The sequence below is a fragment of the Abramis brama genome, assembly GCF_963993115.1.
Source record: "Abramis brama genome assembly, chromosome: 15".
NCBI lineage: Eukaryota > Metazoa > Chordata > Actinopteri > Cypriniformes > Leuciscidae > Abramis > Abramis brama.
This window is the reverse complement of record NC_139977.1, coordinates 33,045,611-33,065,008: the sequence shown is the minus strand read 5'-3', so window position 1 is coordinate 33,065,008 and position 19,398 is coordinate 33,045,611. Positions and strand designations below refer to the sequence as shown.

General features: G+C 37.6%; 1 protein-coding gene across 1 annotated transcript in view; it reads left to right on the top strand.

The window, feature by feature from the left end:
• Nucleotides 1-11,720: 11,720 nt before the first annotated feature.
• tcf4 (transcription factor 4) overlaps nucleotides 11,721-19,398 on the top strand; it is a gene marked incomplete at its 5' end in the record, with an annotated part of 172,686 nt that continues 165,008 nt past the window's right edge. The window contains 4 exon segments of the mRNA XM_084138193.1: nucleotides 11,721-11,741; nucleotides 11,743-11,847; nucleotides 12,076-12,114; nucleotides 12,854-12,929. Of these exon segments, the coding sequence (XP_083994319.1) occupies nucleotides 11,721-11,741; nucleotides 11,743-11,847; nucleotides 12,076-12,114; nucleotides 12,854-12,929 (241 nt within the window).

Here is a 19,398-nt window from a genome sequence, read left to right as displayed (position 1 = left end):
GGAATTAATTGGCCAGATCTGATTAAAGGGATACTTCACCTCTGGAAAGATGAATGTGTATTTAAATTGGGTCATTTATGTAGTAGAAATGTGAAATTATTTTAGAAGTTGGTGTCTTCTAGACTGAGTGTAAAATGTATTTTTGGCTCATGTGAATGAAAGACAACAACTCCCAGAATGCACTTGCTTCCCTGCCCTACGAGGCCACGCCCAAGCCACGCCTACCGGTTACAGAGGGCAGTATCGGGAGAAATGATACAGCTAGGCTACTAGTCGACTCGAAACTGAAAAGACGGCGTTTTATCGTGAGATCCCCCTATGGGCGGGTTGAACACATGCGGGACGAGCTCCTCCTACTGGCTGGAGTCTCTCGCCTCTGGACACAAAAGCCTCAGATGACGATAAATGACGAGTTTTGCGTCATCTGAGTTTTTTTTCCAGACACACAATACAGAAATCTCTCGTCTCGGGGGACATGAGGGAGGGAAGCACGGTCATTCGAGAATACTACCGGGTTTCTGCTGAGACAAAGCTTAATGCTAATCGGTGAAGTATCCCTTTAAAATTTCATTTGGATTGAAAGGGGTTTATTCCTTTTCTAATCCGATCGAGAGGACATGTAAACACTCGATCGGATTGAAAACCGAAACTGAAAGAACTGCGCATGTGCAATGCCGTAGCGTAATAACGTATGATGTGCAAAACGAGCTGTTTTTCCTGTTTAATAAAATGTCATAAATGAGTGTCCCGTCATTCTGAAAGTCTTAGCACTCATCGTCTGAGAAGGGGAGCAGGACAGTCCTCGTTTCAGACTCTCAGCCACACACGACACCGCTTTGGGCACAGGATAAATGCAAGCATGTGCTCGTCGTTGCATATTTATTAGCACCCGAAATAGATAAATATTAAGTCTGCTTTTTAAAACAAAGAAAAGGAGGATGGTTAGTGTGCAGCAACAGCGGGGAACTCTGTATCTTCGTGCATGTCAAAAGATTAACTCCGATTTGAAGCTTGTGACACACAAACGCACATCAACCCGATCACTTTTTTAAACACTACGTTCGGATTCATTAATCGGAATGAATTCATTCAGATTGAAGCAAAAAGTGTCCATTCAAACGTAGCTATAGACAACAATGAGATCAGAAAGTCTCAAACTGGCTCAGATTGGCCAAGATACTGAAGTCTGGGATGAAAGGTCAGATCTCAAAAAACTTACCTGAGGAATATCTCACTAGCTATGTTTCCATTCAAACTTGTGCACAAAATTGGAATATGGCATAACACATTTGCGAATAAAACAGCGTTTCTGTCACGGTTCTGTTAGTTTGGACTTTTGGTGTCTCAGCACTTCTGCCTGAGTTAGTCGCTTGTTGTCTTGGTCACTCATTATGTTCAGCCGTGCACTCATGATCTCCCTCATTATCACGTGTACTTAAGTTCAGTTCTGTTTGTGTTTCACTGTCGGGCATCGTGTGTGTGTGTGTGTGTGTAGCTCTCTGTGTTCAGATTTACCTTAATGCCTTTGGATTTATTAAAGCATTCACTCTTCATCATCGTGTCCGAGTTTGATCATCTACACAACGTTGTGAGAGTTCCCATCCCATGTGTTCAAGAGAACAAAATCGTCACTTCCTGGGAAAATGGTGCGGATTACCAGTTATAAAACTACGTTTCTTCAATCGGGCTGTTTTTCCACCATCATAAACGAGTGTGTCTCAGAGCGTCAGACGAAACTCAATAAACGCTGTCATGTTCTCTTGCGTTCGGATGCTGGTGTGTGTGAACACACTCGTGTGAGACGCTTCTGGAGGGAATTAAACCCAATCATTCTGATCACACACTTTGACTTTCAGAAACACTAAACCAACATTTGAGATGCTGCGACGTCATTGGTCCGCTGGCTACTCCAGTTATCCAATCACAGCCTCTCATGTGAGTTTCTTGCTGTGCATTGAGGGATTTTTTCGGTAAGTGTGTGTGTTTCCATAGTGGTTTATGTCTTCTGTAATCGCTCATAATCCTTCACTTTGTGTGAGAGAAAGATCTGTGCTTACACAGAAATTCTGAGCATTTGGTGCAGTCAGACATTACGAAAAATAAATGCATTGTGCATTATTAGATAATCTGCTTAAAACATAAATGCATGCATTGGTTTGGTAATTTCTTCTTCTTCAAGGAATCAAAGCCATGATGTTGCAGACCTTCGGCGAACCACTCATGAGAAATATCTCAAACGCAACATGACCTTCTTCTTCAAAGAGCCACAATTTAAACCAGAAGGCCTGCAAACCAGGTTAGTTCGAGGACGTGAAGTATGAGGGTTTGCTAGACTAGTCATGTGGTGCTCAGGCGTTTACTGTCAAAACTGCGCTTTGTTTGCATTGTATATATGGTCTTAACATAACACAGTCATGTATGTATTCTCACAGATTAAAGTCGTTTTAAATTTGTTTTCAATGTAATATGTTGGCGTTATTATAGTATATAATATTATATTATACTTTTAGTTGTTATTATACCAACTAAACTAAAACCATAAAAAAAAAAAAAACATTTTTGTTGCTTTAAATAAAGTAATCGTAATCGTTAACTGAAATACAACCCCATTTCCAGAAAAGTTGGGACATTTTGTCAAATGCAATTAAATCAAAAATCTGTGATTTGTTTGATTTATTTAACTGACAAAAGTACAAAGAAAAAGATTTGCGATATTTGCACTGACCAGCTTAAAGGTGCACTGTGTAATTTTCATCTAGTGGTGAGGTTGTGAATTGCACCCAACAGAAGTTACGGTGGCCGACAGGAGGATAAATTGCACGTTTAAGATGATAAAAAGTGATTTGTATTACAGACATTTTTGATTTTTTGGAAATAAATGCTCAATTAGTTTACAATAAGACCTGAAATGAGAACGTAAATGCGTTTCATCATGTTAAAAACATCACTTCTAAGCTCTAAAAACATTGCGGGAAAGTTCTATTAATGTTATTTAAAGAACGTTTTATCTTTAAGTCTCTCTGTAGTCAATAATTGTATCCCTTAAAACCAAAATTAGAAACCAAAGTTTTCTCAATGAAAAAAATGTCTTCATGTCTTAAAATATCTTGAATGTAACTCGACACCCTTGCCTCATTTAGTATACGTGGTACTATGAATATGCAAATGAGCCCCGCCTCCACTCACTCACTCAGCTCAGAGATCCACTGGTTGACGATCACACGTTGATCTGATTGGTTACAAGGTAGTTTGTGACGTCAGAAACACCAGCGATTTCAAAGCGTGTTTTTGAGACTGTCTTTGGTTCACTGCAGTTTTAAGCAGAAAATACTCAGCAATGCTGTCGACTTATGAACTTACACATGGTTTGTCTTAGGCCCCGTTTACACGTACATGGTTATTTTGAAAAACGGAGACATTTCTCTTCGTTTGCGCCCTTCGTTTACACGCAAACGGAGGATTCGCCAATGAAACCGATTCTTTCTAAAAACTCCGGCCAGAGTGGAGATTTTGAAAATCTTCGTTTGCCCGTTTGCATGTAAACTGAGAAAAACGGAGTTTTAGGCAGCGACGTCACAGAATGTGACTATTTTCGGGATTCTGATTGGCTAAGGTGGGCTTGAGCTTCTCGTTACACTGCCACCAACAGGTTTGGCATGCTCTTGACAGCACATACATGGGTTCGTGTGCACAATGTTATTTTTGAAAACGAAGAGGGGTGAAATGTCCGTTTATGAAAATAGCCATCCATGTGTAAACGTAGCCTTAAAGCACATTAAAAACACCACATAGACACATAAACAACATTAAAAGCTGGATTTTCACCACAGAGGGACTTTAACATACACATAATCAAGCATTAGTGAAAGCTGTGGGAATGTTCTATACATACACACACTCACGTCAGTATCCGCTTATAGATTAAAGTCTTGTTTTAAAAGTGTGCAGATGAAGTTTGCGAATGCAGATGTATAATGTGATGTCGGTGCGTCGGATCTTCCCGGATTAACCAACATCCTGAAAATGTCTTCAGCTTTAACCCCAGCACCTAATTTCTGATGCCCTCTCCTCTTTCTTCTCCCTCCAAAGTAAATAAACCTTCATCTGAAGCGAAGCAAATGCCTCTCCGACTCCCTAACCGCCTCGCGAGAGCGTTTTTATCGGTGTTTTTCTGTATCTGCGGTGGCAGAGGGACACACACACACACACATGGGCCTCGTCCTCGTCCCGGCGCTGGAGAATCAAGCCAAGCCTTTGAGGCCCGCGACCGCATGAACACTCATTTATTCCCCCGTCCAAAGCGAGGTCTGCGGGAAGAGGAGTGCGCCGCGCTCCCAAAAGGAAGATTATTTTAAAAAGAGGCCTATCTGCTGAGCCCGCACTTTTCCTGTATCAAACCCGCCTTTCAACAGCCGGTCCCGCTTTCAACATGCACTTTATGATGAGCTTTAGGCCTGTGAGATGCAAATGAGCCCGTGAGGAGAACCAGAACGACTCTGTGCTGTCAGGCTCCCGATAATCATGATTGACGTGTGACCTGCGCTCGGATTAGGGCTGGCCAATACATCCAATAAGCACCATATATTTGTGATGATTTTAATGCCGATATATAAAATTGAGCAACATTGTGATTATCTAATTTGCAATTTTTTTTTATTTGTCCTAAATGTGTTATTTACTAACAGTAAAATACATCTCTGGTTTAGAGTAAAGACAGCATTAGAGTTGGCAAGTTTGATTCATTTACATGAATCAGTTCAAACGGTCTAAACTGATCCAATGATTTATGTGCAAAAATAAATAAATATATATGTGTATATATATGTAATGTATAGGCTATATATTAGTTCTGTCATATATATATATATATATATATACACACACACACACATGCTATGTAAACAATTAATCGCAATTAATTGATAGAACTAATATATATGTATATGTGTGTGTTTGTATGTGCGTGTGTGTATTTGTGTGTGTGTATACACACACACACACACACATATATATATATATATATACACATACATACATACGTATATTATATTTACAAAATTTTTAGATTTCATTTCATTTACGACTAATCTATTTGACAACACTACTAAAAATAAAATTATATATATATATATATATATATATATATATATATATATATATAAGATATATAATTGAAAATATTAAATATTCTATTTTGTGTTCATTTAGTCAAAAGAGCATTATTATTTAATTGTGCAGTAATTACGATATTAAGTATTTAATTGTCAATTTCTGTTGAAATGATGGTTCCTCTGAGAAAACTCTGTTTCCGGGCAAAAAATATCAGTCCTTATCAAAGATAAAGATATCAAAGATATGTCAAAATACTTCCATTCGAAAAGCTTGGGTTTGGAAAACAGTTGGAAACTGTGATACTTTTTTGATGATTAGAAGGTTTAAAAGAACAGGATTTATTAATACATTAAAAAATAAAAAGTACAGACCCCAAAGTTTTGGACAGTAGTGTAAGTTTGCTGTATCTTTATGTCAGAACAGGCCATTAAGAGTCTTTGCGTTGTACATGCATGATGTTTGTGTGCTGCTGTTGTTGTTCAGTGTGCGCAGTGAAATAGGCCACTGTCAGCGACAGGAAAGCAGTGTTGATGTCAGCTTACACAATAGCTTATACAGTATTTTAGTAAGCAGCTTTCAACTCTGGCCTTTGAGTCTTAAATGAGGCATTAGTTTCATTTCGCTCTGCAAACCTTTTCATCTGGACAAACCTGTTTTTCTTTTCTTCCTTTTTTCCCGGGACGGATGTGCCCTGGACTTGAACTCTGGCAGGATTTTTCCCCTTTTCCAAAGCCTGTGGCACCTGTACCAACCGCAGTACCATCTGCTTGGCATTCAGCGTCCAATAACACATTTCTGGGATAAACTCCGACACACACACACACACACACACACACACACACAGAGGTTGGTGGGCGGTGGAAAGGTTGTGGGTCGACCGCTGGATTGGTCTGTTAGACACATTGTTTTAATTGCCGAAGCTGAAGATGCCCCAGCTGGGGTTCGGGAGGGAACGGGACAGTTATCCGGGAGGTCGGGACGGGAATGTTTAGGAGGAGATTCTGTCGGGAGGAATGTGCTGTAACTCCGTCTCTAAATGAAGAGAATCAAAGAGAATGAGAGCGTTCGACTGGCCCTCAGACGGAGGCCGCAGGTGTTTGGCAAATGTTGTGTTTTCTGAAGGAAAAGCTGGATGTTTATGTCATCATTCCTGACTACGACTCATTCTCTCCCCTACAAGCTGGAAAACCAGAGGAATTCAAACTAAATGCACTTGCTGCTCCTTCAGACTCCCTTTCTCACTGTTTTCACAAGTGGACTTTTGGGACAGAACGTCCTTTCGTCTGAAAAGCTCACTCACATCCTTCCCTGCTTTCCCATAGAATCTCTTAGATATTAAAATATAATACAGTAAACTATATATACAGTATCATCTAACTATATATACATCAATATTTTTACTCTGAAACCACTAAAAATTCACATTTTTTAAATCGTAGGAACCATCATTTCAAACCTTACAGAAATTACTGCACAGTGAAAAAAATAATATATAAATTTAAAGTGTATATATATATATATATATATATATATATATATATATATATTAAACAATACATTTAAATTTAATGTTATTATAATTATATATTTAAAATATATGTTTTATATATACAGTGGATATATATACATACACATATATATATATATATATATATATATATATATATATATAAACAAAATATTTATATTTAAAATATAATTAATAGAATAGATATTAACTTTTTAAAATAAATATATTAATACTGTACATATGTATTATTTAAAAAGTTTATATACTGTATATATATATTAAAACACAATAAATTTAAATTAAATGTTATTATAATTATATATTTAAAATATATATGTTTTATATATACAGTGGATATATATATATATATATATATATATATATATATATATATATATATATATATATATATATATATATATATATATATATATATAAACAAAATATTTATATTTAAAATATAATTAATAGAATAGATATGAACTTTTTTAAATAAATATATTAATACTGTAAATATGTATTATTTAAAAAGTTTATATACTGTATATATATATATATACATTTCTATGTATATAAAATATTTATAGATATTAAAATATATGATACTATATTGAAACAAAATATATGTATTTTAATATATCATATAATTAATATAATATTTTTTAAGATATCAACTATTTTAATTAAATATTCAAATGTATTAATTCCGTAAATATGTATTACTTTAAAAAGCATATGAATATATCGTTGACAAATACTTGAATGAGACTGAATGTAGAACACATGGAGAATTAGGCTCAGACGTTTCCTCCAGAGAAACACGTGTCGGACTCGAGACGGAGAAACACGTCTCCATGATCTCAAACATCTCTCATCACAATCTCTGAGCTCAACACAAGCCCGGATGAGTGTGTTGCTCTGTCATGTGATCTCTGACGCTTGTGGTCAATCTCTTCCCGTCCAAATCACTAACTGCGAATGATATCCAAACACTAGATCTGAAGAATGATTGCCAATGATGTCCAAACACTTGTATGTGTAGATCTACATGTCAAGCACAGATAATAAAGTGCAATCTCAAATCTGCGTTCTGGAGACGTGGAGAGTCTCGGGCTTAAAGGCTTAGTGTGTATCCTCATTGTGTCAGTATTAAGACATGTTAGCATTGTGTGCTTCAGAAATAGACTTGTGCATTAATCTCGTTCTCCTCAGGAGGAACTTATGCATATTTTCAGCCTCTAAACAAGACATCATCTTATGAAGGCAAATGAGAAACAGAACTCAATTTAAGACGTTATTCATTAATGATATTCCTCTCACTCGAAGTTTACATCTAGATTATTCTATTTTGAGTTTTGTTTGGTTAATTTTACAGTCTGACTGATGAATTTACACTAAAATACTGTATAGTTTGATTAGTAGTTTTGATGCACGGTGTTTTATTTAGTAACTAAATAAATAAAAATGCAATTGGATCAACTGAAAATCTGGAGAATAACTGAAATAAACACTGCATTATTATACAGTATTTTTTGCATTTATCGTGCAACAGGCATGAGATCCCGTTTGGACACACTCGGTCTGGTTTATATTTCAGTGCACAGAGCTGATGAACAGTTGACATGTTGTCCATCTCTGAGCTGAGTTTGCACAGAGAACCGACTGAATCCTCGGCTGGTAACCCCAGACTGATGCCGGTATTGATTACTGCGGTGTTTTTGCATGAATCTGTGTGACGTTTCACACACAGCTCTCTGTTTCCACAGCTGCGATCACATGTGACGCCTGTGCTTATGTTTCTCTGCTTATGGCTGAGTTATTAATGCTGCAGTCTGAAAAACTTGTTTCGACTACTGTGGTTTACAGGCCTCTGAATAACTGCAAAAATCATAAAATTGCTGAAAAAAAAGTTCTGTTTTATTTTTATATATTTATATTTATATATATATATATATATATATATATATTTATATTTATATATATATATATATATATATATAAAACAGAACTTTATATATATATATATATAATTAATTCTATAATAATATTTGCATATATATATATATATATATATTATATGTAAATATATGCAATTATATTTATTTACTTATTTATTTAATATATTTATTATTTCTGGATCTGCCTCTAAAAAATGTCGGTACTCCAACAAGATACTTTTTTTTTTTTTTTCTCCTTTTTACTTATTAATAACATTTTTGTTTAATTTTGATTTGTTCAGTCACACTCGACTTATGAAACAATTGCAAAACAACAACATTTTAATCCTTTTAAGAACCTCTAAAAATTAGACTCCATTGTAAAACATCTACTATAATATAATGTAATAAAATATTCTTATACATATATTCTGCACAAAATTTGACTTTTGGGGGTTCATGAATGTTAAGAGCCAATTCGATTTTATTTTTATTTCACGTCCTCAGAATCGCTCACATGTGTATTAATAAACATTCTGATTTAGTCACATCCTCTGCCAGCAGGGTTTAACTCGTAAGCGCCCCAACAGGACACATTTTCTGTTTTTGCTATTAACATTTGAATTACACTTCTATTTTTTTATAAATATTTTTATATTAGCAATATTGGCATGCCAGATTTTTTTTTTTTTTTTTAAATGCGTCAGATTTAGGTCTCATGTTGGTCAGATTCTGCTGCACAGAAATTGCCAAGCGATTTTGAGCGTTCGCCAGTAAAACACTAAAGAAATCTGTCCGTGAAGAAGATGCTGTGACACTTTTTGCATATTGAGTCACTTTAGGACTTTAGCTACATCTTAAAGATCCTCAGATCCACCAGGAGGCGCTGCAGCCAAACAGGAAGTGATGCGTTTCTGTCCTCAGGATGATTGGCTCACTCATATCAGTTTCCTGACTCACCTGAACAGCACCAGTAGTTTAAAACACGTTCTTGGATGAGCGTTTCGTAACCAGGGAATGGTTTTATAGGTGATCTGTGCTCTTAGTCTTTTGAAGATGACAGATGCAGGATTGGCCTGGAAACCTCTTTCCTCGAGACTCGTTCTGGCGGATGTGCTTGTAACTCTTCATATGTGTGCTGATATTTCTGTGATCTGTGGTTCACAGGAAGGTTTGGGTGCAGGTGTGTGAAACAACACACATCAGACCTCTTAAAGAGACACACATGAGGCCCGTGTGTGTGTGTGTGTGTGTGTGGTCCACCAATACAATCATATTAAATACTTCTTATGACAGCCATGAGCATGCATTGAAAACACAGATGACATTAATGGATCAGTTAAACTCATGATGATCCAGATGCAATTCTGATCACAGTGATATTTATCATCAGGGTTTTCCTGTTAGCTTTCGAAAATTAACCCACCTTTTAATTTGACAAACCTTGAGCCACAATTTCAATGAAACTGCATGAGTTTTCGTTGATGTGTTTGACAGATGAAGTCGCAGGTGTTTGGGAAAGTGATGCCGTGGTTTTTGCTAAGTGTTTGAGGAGAAAATATCAGCTAATGTCATGTTAACAAACACATCATACTTGAATATTACCAGAATGTGTGTGTTACAGGGGTTAGAGAAGGATCTGTGTGAGGGACCTGAATCTTAAAGGGATAGTTCACCCAAAAATTAAAATCCTGTCATCATTTACTCGGCCTCAAGTTGGGCACCATTGAGGGTTTTTTTCTATACTATGGAAGTCAGTGGGGACCAAATTCTTCAAAATATCTTCCTTTGTGATCAGCTGAAAAAGAAAGAGATTCATACAGGTTTTGAGTCCCTTTAAGGTCAGTCACACAGTTAATCCATGTTTGGGTCAGATATGGACAAACCCAACCAAATTTAAACATGGTTTGTCCATTTTTGACCCAAACATGGGTTGAAACAACCCAGCATTTTTTTTTTTTAGAGTGCACCATGGATGAGAAATATAAAGATATAGTTCTATAACTATATAAATGAATAACAGAGCCCACAACACAACTATGACGGCACAGAGAAATGATATAGTACAGTAATTGGAATCGCTTTCAGATCTATTTTGTTCCCCAGCTAATGAACAATAACAACACTGACAGCCAATCAGAATCCATCAGCTTTAAAGAGCACGAGCGCTAATATAGTTATCGTTATAGTTATCTTTTTAGCTATCGTTCTTGGTGTGAACGGGCCTTAAAGGGTAACGTTTAATTAATTAATTAATTTTTTTGCTTTAGAAATCATCTGAAAGAAAGCATTTGATGTTGCATTAGCAATTATGTTGTCTTATAAATGTGAAACAGCAATACTGAAACTGTTCCCCACATCAGTTTCTTGTTTTTTTTTTTCTTCTTTTCTTTAACAAATTTATATGAATACTGTGCTGACCTATTTGTTTATTCTTATTCTTATTATTAATTTAAACATCCACAGATTCACATATTTATTTATATATATATATTTTATAAATATATTTAATTTAAAAATTCACGTGACCCAAAGTTGGTCCTTTCCGCGGTCGTTCGTGCTCTAGGACGCGCGCACAAATATGAAATAATTTTTAAAAGTCGAACCAACGCCTTCGCGCTCTCGATCAGACGGTGAAGCGTTTAATACGAGGTTGTGTGAGTGAAAGTTGTGCTTTTCCGCGCGGTATTCCGGAGTGTGTTCGTCTGAATGAAGCGCTCCTGCAGTAGACGAGCTGAACGATAGACTTCACCGTCCGTCCTGTCAATAAAACACTCCACGAGCCGCACGAAACACGACCTGAGGGTTAGTTTAATCCCCGATCTCACTCAGTTATCGATCGGCTGTGTTGATTCGGATTGCTGAAGCCGCGCGCCGGAGGGACACTTGGAGAGAGTTTCTTCATCTTGAATGTGTGATCGCGTTACCGGACACCTGCGCGTCCACTTCACCTGGTGGAAGAATGATCCTCTGATCCACAGTCTCTATTTCACGCAGAGTGGATTTTTTGGGGCTCGATCGTGCCGTGGGTCCGTGTGTGTGTGTATATGTGTGTGTGTGTGCGAGAGAGATAGAGCGCGAGCGCGTGCGCGCGCGTGTGTGTTTCTGAAGATCAGACACGCTCCTCCTGATCGGGTGTTTTCTCATTGCGATCTGTTTCCATGTTTTTAGGTTTATGTGATATTTCTAAAAATGCATCATCACCATCATCATCACCATCATCATCATCAGAGAATGGCCGCGTTAGGGACGGATAAAGAACTGAGCGATTTGCTGGATTTCAGCGCGGTAAGTGACTTTACGTCTCCATGCTGCAGGTCAATGATCACACTTTGTTTGGTTTTGTCACATTTCATTGTGTTTCTGTGCGCAGATGTTTGTGTAGAAGTGTTGTAAGATGACTTTTTGCGCACTGACTGTGCCGCGTAATTGCATTTGAAATCTGAAAGAAAGTTGCAAAAGCTTATGTGGATTTGATAGATGTGATGTTGCATTAGTAATTCTGTTGTCTTATAGATGCGAAACAGCGATTTGAAAATGTTCCCCACATCAATGGTAGTATATCCCACTTTATTCAGTCTTTTCTTGTGTTTTTTTTCCTTTTCTTTAATATAGAGTCTTATGTATGTTGTGTTGACCCTTTAAAAAAAAAATCCTTAAGGAATTCTAATGGAATTTCTCGTGATTATATTCTAATGGGATCAAATGCAGTTCTACTCGAATGAAATTCTGAAGACAGAAAAAAAAAAAAAGATCCAGTAGAATCTTACAGGATTCTTGTTTGATCCCATTAGGATTTCTTCCAAATGCTGAAAGAAATCCCATTAGCATTCCTTGATGATTCTGAGATTAGAGTTGATTCTAGTGGACTGATGATGTCTTCAATCTGGTTCAGTGTCAAAAAGTAAAAAAAAAAAAGAAAAAAAAAAAGGCTAAATGTGCATCCTGTGAGAAATGCTTTTGGGAAGTTTTCACTCAGGAAATGTGTTTTCATGAAGCCACAGTTCCACAAATATTCCAGCTGTCCGACAGACAGACAGTGGAGGGCTGAACTGGCACTCCGGCTAGTTTGTGCTCATGTGAAATTTGGCTTGGTTTTGATTTTGCATCCGCATTAGAGGGTTATATTATTCATCAAATTAACAGTAAGATTATGCATGCATTTCTGATGTCAAACAGTGCATAATGTTGAGCTCAGACTGAACTGTAATATTAACCAGTGTGTGTTTTATTATTCTCTCATTCAGGGCCGGTTTGTGGAAGTTTTTAATGTGTTGTCATGATTGTTTTGTAGATGTTTTCCCCTCCTGTCAGCGGCGGGAAGAACAACGGACCCACGTCTCTGGGAAGTGGACATTTCTCCGGCTCAAGTATGTCATGTGAAACACAAGTGTGTGTGTGTGTGTGTGTGTTCTGAGGTGTGGAACGGCCTCTGTCGCTGTCACAGAGTGATTATGAGCTTGGTTTGAATATTTCTGTGTGTGTGTGTGTGGGGAGATATTAGTGACTTTGACCTGGCAAACTTCTTCTTTAGGTGTGTGTGTGTGTGTGTGTGTGTGAGAGAGACATACAAGTCACAGTTCACGTGCTGTGAGAATTTCGCGTCTTGCTTCAAGATGTGAGTTTGATTGTTGTGTCACGACAGTGTGTGTGTGTGTGTGTGTGTGTGTGTGTGTGTGAGACATGCAAGTCACAGTTCACATGCTGTGAGAATTTTGCATCTTGCTTTGAGATCTGAATTTGATTGTTGTGTCACGGCTGTGTGTGTATGTGTGTTTGTGGGGAGATATTTGTGACTTTGACCTGGCAGACTTCTTCAGGTGTGTGTGTGTGTGTGTGTGTGTGTGTGTGTGAGACACATGCAAGTCACAGTTCACGTGCTGTGAGAATTTTGCTATGTGAGTTTTGATTGTTGTGGCACGACGGCGTTCGTCTCGTCTTCTGCACACACACACACACACTCGCACACACTCGCGCGACACACACCTGCAGGGTTTGTGGACCACAGAGATCTGTATTGTTAAAGTGCGTGTTTTATAAAACATGACATTTTATTACGTTTGCAATGGAGGTTTGCAATGAGCTGATTTTAATCCCGTCTCTGATGAATGTTTCCTGCAGGGGAAAAAAAAAAAAGCGGCAGCAAATAAATAAATAATTAGAAGCGACAAAAAATAAATGACCTTGACCCCGGAGCGGGATTCAGGAAGAAGAGCGACGGAAACCCGTGCAACATATGGAATGCGCTGCTCATTCCTGCGCACGCGTTTTCCACGGCATGCATGTGTGTTTGATCCCCAGCACTGATGCCGTGATGTGCAGCACAGATGGAGGACTGAGAGTGTGTGTCGTGGCCCAGTGTGTCTTCATGTTGTCAATGGCTGCTATTGTTTTCCTCAGACTTGAGTGTTGTTTAGGGTTGGATAATTTGCATGCCGCCCCCTTCCCCCTTCTTTGCCCCTCGGTTCCTGCGCTTTCGCCCGGATTGTGCCGCAGTTTCACTCCGTTGGAAAGTCGGGCAGAAGGATGGAGGAGGAGGGGGGGGGGGGGGGGGGGGGTCTCAAAACTACGGCGAGTCTGTTGCCATGCGACTTGCCATGCATTTGGCTTCCAATCACTCGGAAATGTTTCATAAAGTGTGAATCGTTGAGGAAAAAAAACGAGAATAAATTAAATAAATAACACGCAACTCTTGAGAACGTGTGGGCACGGCGCTAAATTTATGCATTATCTCTCGGTTTTAAAGCGTGCCCGTTTCCCGTGCCAGTCTCTGGCGTCTGAGAGGATTCGGCTAACGGCTGATAGGCCCGCGCGTTTGTTCTGGTAACAGCCGTGGCTTATTAAGCCACGTTGAAAAGTGGGGTTATTTTAATAACGCGTGGAAGAAGAAAAAAAAGCCGCTGCTATTTGCATCGCTCTGTTTTGGTTATGCCTGTCAGTCAAACGCCAGCGATTGCATTAAGCGCAGAGATGAAGCGAGAGAAGAAGATCTCTCCTCCCACTATCCAGCACCTCTCCGAGAGTCTTTGTCTTTCTCTTAGCGGCGCAGAAAAGAGCCGAGGCGGAGAGAGGGAGACATGCGGAGGAATATCAAACCCTTTAATTGTGCTTGAGATTAGGAATTAATGAGCGTTTTAGCTTGTAATAGCAATATTAGTGCTACAATGTGCTATCTAATGCTAATAATGAGGCTGCGTGTAATAGGCAGGTTTCCAGGCCTCTGACTCGCTGGGGTTGAGCTTAAAAATGTTGCTCTAAAAATAATGTCACTCCAGCAACTCTTCAGGACTTTTCCCAGAGCTACGCTATTATCCCGGGTGAAATGACTCCATATTCCGTGCGATAGCTTTACGTCTCATCCGTTCTCATGTTGAACCCGCCAGGTTTGATATCAGTGATCGTCAGTGTGTTTATGAATGGAGGAGATGATTTTCATTGAATAGTGACTTAAATTTGGGTCTGTCCTTCACTCACAGCATCACTTCAGAAGACTTGAGTCATATAGAGTAGTGACTTTTTGTTGTATTGTACATGTTTATCTACCGTTTATGATTTTTTCATATTGTTGTACAGTGGTTAGAGGTGTGTTTCAAGGCTCAAAATGTGGGTGTGTGTGATTGTTACTATAAACAATTATTATTAATTTTTATTATGTAAAATACATATAATTATAATTTTAATGCTCATAATAATATAATGAATCTTAAAAATAAATAAATAAATAAATAAACATTATATATATATAATGTATGTGCATATATACATATATAATGTATGTAATTATTATCAAAAAATTCTATTAATTATTAATTAATTATGTAATATATGATTATATATTTTAATGCTCATATGAATATAATGATCCTTAAAAATAAATAAATAAATAAAATAAATTCAAAAAAATTATATATAAATATATATTATAAAGCTTGGCATTGACAATCCTCAGAATCAGGATAAAAGTCACTACATTGTTCCATGTATGAATGATCATGTTCTCTTCATTTCTTTGCTTATGGAAAACTTATAATGGCTTTTGCTGAATTTTAATGTTTCATCATTGTTAGAGTCAGATAAACAGTAAACACACTTTGACGGTGTGACAGTAAATCTGAATGAATCTTCATGCAATCATATCCTCTAAACTTTGAATGCACATGAAAATATGAGTCACCCCTGACTTTATGATTTTGGCCTCTTGATTTGGTCGCTGTATAGCATCAATGCTAAGGAAGCTTCTGCTCTATTATTAGCTGATGAAGAGACGTCACTGGAGAAAAGCTGCCAAACGCCAGCGTTACGTCAGCGCTGTGGTGTCGGAGGGTCTTGTTGAGTTTAGTTCAGTGTTTGTGCAGAACAGTGTGTGAATCCTGAGATGACCTTCCTCTTGTGCCGTACTGATGTCAATAGACCAAACACACACGCTGAAACATCTCTACTTTATGTAGAAAATCAGTCTTGATCAAGAGCATCTTCAGTTCCTGCTCCTTTTGTTCAGATTCTCTGGCCTCTGACTGCGTTTCATACCATCTGTCCCAAATTCACTGAATGCCCAAAAATGGCTCCGAAAGCGCTGAAAATGCCCTAGATATTTAAAATGGGGAACCAAAAAAAAAACTAAAGAAAAAAAGCCACATAGTGATTTTGATATATTTCATAATATTCTAGATTATACACTACTGGTCAAATGTTTGGAATCAATATTTTTTCAATGTTTTAAAGAAGTCAGCGTTATAATAAACAGAAATGTTTCAACTCATCATATCAGAGTGATTTCTGAAGGATCATGTGACACTGAAGACTGGAGTAATGATGCTTTGATCACAGGAACAAATTACACTTTACTATATATTCACATAGAAATCAGCTGATTTAAAATCGTAATAATATTTCACAATTTTGACTGTATTTTTGAAACAATAAATGCAGCCCTGGTGAGCAGAGCTCTTTCAAAATCGTAATATTTCCATATTTTCGGTTATATTTCATTCGATAATAATATTTCTGATAAACAGATTTGAAAGAGAAAGCCTTTATTAAGGTTAAAATCAATTCCGTGGTAAAAGTGAGTCATTTGAGCCTCATAATCTGGACAGATCGTCCCCTCACGGCACAATAGCTCCTCTCGTCCTCCAGAAAAGCAGGCTAAAAGCTTGTCGTGTCCTCCAAAGTTACGTCGGCAGAGTTCGTTTCCCACCATGCTCTCTCTGCTGACATTGTTGTGTCCTGTAGCCCACTTCCTTTGTGATTAAGTGTCTGTGTTTGTGAATATGTTTCTTGCTCTTTATCTGTGCGCTGCTTTGATAAGGCTGGTCTGGGCTCTCACACACTGTTGGTTTGACCTGGAAACGCGGCTCTTAAACCCGTTTGTGCTCGAACCGCTGAGGAAGGGTGCAGACGCAACACTCTCTGCATGTTGATTAGCGTTTGCGTCACGCAGGGAGACGGTGGTGCGGCTTATGAAATCAAAACTCATGTTCCTGGTCTTACTGTGAATGATCATCAGTACGTTATTAGGAAGAAAATTACATGTTAAACCGCCTCTGAAACCACTTTCCTTTCCATCTGACGTCATTATCGAAGAGAGCAACATGGTCCGGCCCAGATCCGGCTCACATCCGTTACATGTGGATTCCACACGGCCCAGATGTGGGCCGGATCTGGGCCGACACTATGTTGCAATGAACCTTTTCGCATTAAGTGTTTTCAGTTAGAACGGTGTCGTGTTAGCGGCCCATAAGCTAATAACTAATGATCTTTGCGACGGAAGTGAATCAATCAATCAAAACTAACTTTAGCTGGACAATAACTTTATTCTAGATCTGCTGTAAAGCCAAAATAATCTCTGTTACTGTAATGTCCTATTATCAAAAATAGGAAAAGCTGCTTTGAAACAATCTATATTGTTAAAAGCGCTTTATAAATGAAGGTGACTAGACTTGACTTGATTTGACTATGGATGCCTGTATTATTTTTCGTCTGCATCCATTTAAGTTTGGACATTTTTATGATCCAATCAATTCCCAAAAATATAAAATCAAACCCTGCCCTATATTCATTTTTTTGTCCGCATTACATAAGATTCATGCTGACTGTGTATACAGTGCATGGTTCTCTGCAATTGTTTCTAAATAATAAATATTATGTGCATTTAAAATATTTTTTTTCAATTAAACATCTTTAAACAAGGTAGATTTACTATGTACTTTTTTATTATTATTATTTAACATCCTTACACAATGTAGATTTACAATTCATTGTTTTTTTTAATCATTATTTTGTATTATTTAACATCCCTAAACAGGGTAGATATATTCATTATTTATTATTATTTGACATTCTTTAACAATGTAGATTTTACTATTTTTTTATCTTTATTTATTATTTAACATCCTTAAACAAGGTAGATTTATTATTCATCGTTTTATCGTTATTTAGTATTATTTAATATATTAATCATTATTTTTAATTATTATTATTATTATTATTATTATTATTTAACATCCTTAAATAAGGTAAATTTTCCATTTACTTTTTTATTATTTATTATATTTATTATTTACAATTTTTTTTTATTGAAATTGTATTTTTTTCTTGTTTTAAGCTTAAATCTAATATACATAAAATACATTTTCTGAATTCAATCTTATATAAATTGTGTCAAATAAATGTATTACAGTGAGGAAAATAAGTATTTGAACACCCTGCTATTTTGCAAGTTCTCCCACTTAGAAATCATGGAGGGGTCTGAAATTGTCATCGTAGGTGCATGTCCACTGTGAGAGACATAATCTAAAAAAAAAATCCAGAAATGTATGATTTTTTTAACTATTTATTTGTATGATACAGCTGCAAATAAGTATTTGAACACCTGAGAAAATCAATGTTAATATTTGGTACAGTAGCCTTTGTTTGCAATTACAGAGGTCAAACGTTTCCTGTAGTTTTTCACCAGGTTTGCACACACTGCAGGAGGGATTTTGGCCCACTCCTCCACACAGATCTTCTCTAGATCAGTCAGGTTTCTGGGCTGTTGCTGAGAAACACGGAGTTTGAGCTCCCTCCAAAGATTCTCTATTGGGTTTAGGTCTGGAGACTGGCTAGGCCACGCCAGAACCTTGATATGCTTCTTACAGAGCCACTCCTTGGTTATCCTGGCTGTGTGCTTCGGGTCATTGTCATGTTGGAAGACCCAGCCTCGACCCATCTTCAATGCTCTAACTGAGGGAAGGAGGTTGTTCCCCAAAATCTCGCAATACATGGCCCCGGTCATCCTCTCCTTAATACAGTGCAGTCGCCCTGTCCCATGTGCAGAAAAACACCCCCAAAGCATGATGCTACCACCCCCATGCTTCACAGTAGGGATGGTGTTCTTGGGATGGTACTCATCATTCTTCTTCCTCCAAACACGTTTAGTGGAATTATGACCAAAAAGTTCTATTTTGGTCTCATCTGACCACATGACTTTCTCCCATGACTCCTCTGGATCATCCAAATGGTCATTGGCAAACTTAAGACAGGCCTTGACATGTGCTGGTTTAAGCAGGGGAACCTTCCCTGCCATGCATGATTTCAAACCATGACGTCTTAGTGTATTACCAACAGTAACCTTGGAAACGGTGGTCCCAGCTCTTTTCAGGTCATTGACCAGCTCCTCCCGTGTAGTTCTGGGCTGATTTCTCACCTTTCTTAGGATCATTGAGACCCCACGAGGTGAGATCTTGCATGGAGCCCCAGTCCGAGGGAGATTGACAGTCATGTTTAGCTTCTTCCATTTTCTAATGATTGCTCCAACAGTGGACCTTTTTTCACCAAGCTGCTTGGCAATTTCCCCGTAGC